This window comes from Sturnus vulgaris, chromosome 3 (genome assembly GCF_052056855.1).
Source record: "Sturnus vulgaris isolate bStuVul1 chromosome 3, bStuVul1.hap1, whole genome shotgun sequence".
NCBI classification, from domain to species: domain Eukaryota; kingdom Metazoa; phylum Chordata; class Aves; order Passeriformes; family Sturnidae; genus Sturnus; species Sturnus vulgaris.
Genome location: NC_142245.1, coordinates 22,625,482 through 22,630,481, shown reverse-complemented (window position 1 = coordinate 22,630,481; position 5,000 = coordinate 22,625,482). Strand labels below are relative to the sequence as shown.

Below are 5,000 nucleotides of genomic sequence, written 5' to 3'. Positions count from 1 at the left end.
AGTGTTTGGAAAGCAGTCCCAAGGTCACCAGGAGAGGCAGCTGAGGGCAAGACTCAGGCCAGGACAATTAATTTTACCAAACGGTACAGTGGCATACTAATTGTTTTTGTATAAAATTAGTTTTCCCATCTTGGGAGAGCAGTGAGGAGAGGTGAAACATGCCAAGAGTGTGAACTAGGAATAGTTCTAGGGCTGCACCTGATCCTCACCACCCGTGGAGCATCTCTCCCCCACCCTTTCAATTTCTCCCCCTTTCTCCTGCTCCTTCTCACTGGTGGTCGCTGTTGGAGTTTGTTGCTTCTGCTGAAACAGGGGTGCAAGGGATAGCCAGGGGAAATGCCTGGGTGCTACAGTGACCCCTTTTCTTTTTCACTGCCTTGCTTCTTTCCCTGACATCGGGAACGCACTCTGAATTTCTCACCTAGGCACTAGTGCAGACTGCAGTTTTTTCTGGATTTAGATACAGACCAGATTTACTAAATAACACTTCTACATGTGAACCCTGGTATACAGCTCAGCTGTAGGGATGGATGCTTTTTTTCTAGCAGTAGCTCACATGCCCAGGTAGCTTACAATTTTCCAGGGAAAGGCATGATGTGGAGGTCGGTTTGTTTCTGGTCAGTTCTGTCGTGGCACTTTTATTTTACATGGTTGAATGTGCACGTATAGGGAATAAATTTCTTGAAATAAGCAGATCTTTCTTCCCTGCAGAAAGTAACATCTGTTTTCCTGGACAATGCAGCCAGGATGAGAACATAAGACCAGCAGATACAGCCAAGTTCAGGTTTTAGTAGTAAGTTAAACACTAAACTAGCCTGGGTTTTGTTTTCTTGGATTTTTTTTTTTTTTAAACCAACGGCTGTAAAATGTATCTGATCATTCCTTGCTGAATTGCATAAGGAAATGGTTAATGTTTGTGTATGTTGCTAAACAAGATAAGATGCACCTGCAGTCTGAATTCTCATCTTGGTCATTAATGCAGTCTGTATCTTTGCAAACTAATCTGTTTAATCAAATATTAAGTTTTATTCAAATTCAAAAAGAAACAGACAATGAATTGTTTTCCTGCATGATCTTTCTTTGTCATGCATCCTCTTTGCATCTCAAGAAAAATAGCCTTGTTCAGTCAGAAAACATTTGCATAGATCAAATTTGAAGCACAACAGCAGTTTGTGTGCTGCTAAGACATCTGTAAAGGTGAAGAAGTTTAGTGTGTTCTCCCTGGCAGGAGGACTTAGAATCATTAGTGCAACTTTCTACAATTTTATTTATTTTTAAACAGAATTCCAATCCAACTGGAATAAGTTTCAAAGTACCAATATGCAAAAGCTATAATTAGTGAATTACAACATTTTGAAATGAGGAGTTATTACATCTGACTAGAATTAAACTAATTAAACTTTTAAAAAAGGGAGAGATTGTACAGCAAGCTGGATAACTCCGTGCTGTTGATAAAACCTGGGTGATGAACAAATGCTTTGAAACCAGCCAGCCCTTCTTTGGAAGGACCTGAAGATGCTATGAGATGCAGTTATTAGGAGCTTTGCTGATTAAAAGTACCTGAGGTGTAACTTAAGGAGCAGCTTGGCTTTGCTGCTGCAGACTTTTTTCACCTGATACTGCCTATTCTTACCACTTTTCCTTCAGCCCAATGCATGCGTGGGCTAGAAAAGCCTGTTAGAGCGTTTGTGGGGGCTCAGGCTGAGAGTAACAGGAGTGAAAGATCATCTCTGCTGAAAAATATTTTTGCAAAAGAGGAGCATTACCTGGGAAGAGGATTGAAGTACAAATGAATCAAATGCTATGCAGTGCATAGCACTGTGCTTCTCCTGTTAAAAAGAGCGTGTATATGTTTTGTCCCCGTATGTTTTGTTCCCAGTTTTCACTTCCTATTTCTTAGAGCTTTGCCATTTTTCTGCCGCTGCTGTGTTAGGTGAGGCAACGTTGTACTGTGTAAACCCACAAGGCAGAGACTCTCAGGTTGTTTGAACACTGCTTTAGGTTCAGCTGCAGTACACTGTTCCTCTGATCTTTTATGTTCCTGAGCAGATGTCTTTCATTAATTTATGGATTTATCATCTTTTCTTTCTCTCCCTTTTTTTCTTTTTTTTTTCTTTCTTTTTTTTTTTTTTTTTTTTTTTTACACCTGGCAGCTGGCTCAAGTTTCAGCAGTTATTGTCTATTTTGCATTACCCATAGAATTGAATGTCATCTGTCTTCACAAAGCTATAGCTAAGAGAATTGAGGCAAGCCACACGAGCTGCTGGGACAGAGCTTGTTTGCGTTCCATTCGGCACCCCTCCTCCCTTTACCTCCTTAATATTTATTTGTGCTCGTTTTCTTTCCTGGCCTTGAATGGGGCTTAGCTCGTGTTCGGTACAGCTGTATGTTTACTGAATCTATTTCATCATGAGTCATTGTGCGTGTGTAAGTATCCTGGAAACAGCTAGTGCTTTCTTGGAAGAACAGTTGCTTTTCAGCCCAAGCACTTAAAAAGGAAATTAAGCAATTGGTCAGTTCAGTTGTTTTTTTTTTTTCTTTTTCTGAAATAGCAATGGGTTATCTAATTCTTAGCTCTTAAGTCTGTCATTAACTATTTTTTGCTAGATTAATTGCAGATCATATCTTTTATCACAGTAAAGTGCTAACCTTAGGATCAAGATATACAGATTTGTTGCATATTTGATATTGCTTTAAGGCTGCCAAGTGCTTAAGAACAAGTATAATTTTAATAAAAAATGGATTTCTGGGAATTTGAGTCTCAGAGCATCTTTTAATACATGTTTCATTCAATATCAATATCCTCTGGCATTAGAGCAGAAAATATTTAAAAATCCTAAATGCAGAAGGAATCCAAATGCTTAGACAACTGTCTAATATGCTTAAATCCAGCAAATATGAGAGGGGTTTTTTTAAGTTTAAGTCCATCCTTGAGCTTGCACTGAAAGAGAATATACACCAAACCCGATGTTAATATGTTGTCGGCATCAGAGGAATTGCAAATTAAGGAGACTCAGGATTACTTTTTTTTCTCTCCTACTGGAGTTCCCCTTTGGACCCCCACTTTCCTGAAAGGATCACATAACAAAATGGATTTCTGGCACAGAAGTTTTGATTTGTCTAAAACTCTTATCACTGAGCAATAGGTGACAGCTTGCTACTATTATTTCACTTACGTATTTTGACAGATGGCACTGCAGAGTGTAATGCTCTTTTAGACTTCTCTATCAGTCTAATGGAGGTAACTGGAGGTTCTTTCAACTCTTCTCTTGGCACAAGAAGTATGTCAGTCATAAATTATCTTCTTTGTAATCATTAAGCATCTAAAACAAAATGCAAGTTCAGCTGAGCCGTTTTTCATGTACTTCCAGATAATAAGAGGTTTTTAAACTAATATTGTCAATGCCTTTTTTTTTTATGCTACATTTTTTCTAATCTAAAAATGAACCTTGTAACTGAAATAAAGGGAGAGGGTTTCAGCAGATTTCAGGAATTAGAGGAAAAGGAATTTTGCTGAAAAAGCCTAGCTAATCATCAGTAGCTGCTGATAAAAATTAGTCTGGATTTCCCATCTCGAGGCCTGGAGTGGGATGTTCTGTGCTGACATGCAGCCGGCTGTAAGGCAGAAGAGGCACCTTGGCTGCAGTGCATCTGTCAACTTGGTTGACCTTCCCCCCGCTGTAAGGTGTGAACCGAGCGAAATTTTCAACAATTGTGTTTAGGACAAACAGTCCTTAGAGAAGCTTCTGGGAAGAACCCTTAATTGACCTTGTGGGGGCCACATTGATTTTCTCCACGTGCATCTTCATTTCTGATAAATTATAAAGCCATTAATTTGCTGAGGAAATGGCAGGGCCAGCCTGCGGCACAGATGTGACCAGAGCCGTCCTAGCACGCAGTTCACAAAAGGGAGCCAAGAAGCTGGGAGAAAAATCAGCAAGCCGAGATTGTTATGGTTAGCTTCACATTCCCTTGGGAACTCTTTTAGTTGCTTCTGTTTACAGATCTAAAAGGTAATGATGTTTCCAGGATAAATAGGCTGCCTTATAGGGTAAGTGGCCATTTATTGATCTGCTAGCCCTCATATATTGATTGGTTAGCCCCAAATACAGCTCCGTTCTCCAAGGAGTTAACTGTGTAAATCAGGAGGTGACAAGTTTGTGACAGAGGGATTCAGCAGCCAAGGGGCTCTGTCTACTACAAATTTCTCTTTGATTTGCAGGGCAGCCACTGGAGCAGAGCAACAGCAGGACTAGAGAGACCTACCCAAGATGTTAAAATTTATCGACATGAATAGGACAGGTGAAATGTGCTGCCTGTGTAAAACTGCTCAAAATCGTAAAATGCCTCTGATTGTATTACATGCATTGGTTTTATTGTGTGCAAGCAGCACAACACGGAGAGGAAAAGAAACTTTAGCTGGCCTTGCAAAGGAGAAGGAGAAAAAAGCTCCCGATAAGTTTTCTGCGGCACATGCTTCCTGCATTTGTTTCCGTAGCAACAAGTGAACGTACATATGGTACACAATCCGTAAACTTGCGAGATCCCTGAGACCCAGCACCTAAAGAGATAGGAAGCACAGGGTTTAAGTTACGTGGCCTCTCATCCCATGTTTGCCTATTTTACAGAAAATCACAGCACAGCAGTGCAAATGTTAATACTTTCTCCTGTAGTCTGGGGAACCGTGGAGTACTTAACCGGGCACTTCGCTAGCTCTGTACGTTCACAAACGGCTTTCTCAAGAAAAGAATTTTCCTTTACTAATTCAATCCTACATGCAGGAAGGCTTGTCACCGAATCACTTGAAAAAGGCCAAGCTCATGTTCTTTTACACCCGCTACCCAAGTTCCAATATGCTGAAAACCTACTTCTCAGATGTAAAGGTAAGAAAATCTCTTCCCCTGCCTCTTTCTCCTAACTTCAGGCTGTATTTTCTCACAAAATTGTATTGTTTTATCATGTGAGAGATTAATAATATTTCTGAGCACATAAAGGTTACA

General features: G+C 40.1%; 1 protein-coding gene across 4 annotated transcripts in view; it reads left to right on the top strand.

Moving 5' to 3' along the window:
* Positions 1–5,000, top strand: part of PROX1 (prospero homeobox 1) — a 49,901-nt gene that overhangs the window by 11,523 nt on the left and 33,378 nt on the right. For all 4 annotated transcript variants that reach the window (XM_088161187.1, XM_088161186.1, XM_088161188.1 and 1 more), the window contains one exon: positions 4,778–4,883. In XM_088161187.1, the coding sequence (XP_088017313.1) occupies positions 4,778–4,883 (106 nt within the window). The remainder of the gene's footprint in view (positions 1–4,777; positions 4,884–5,000) is intronic.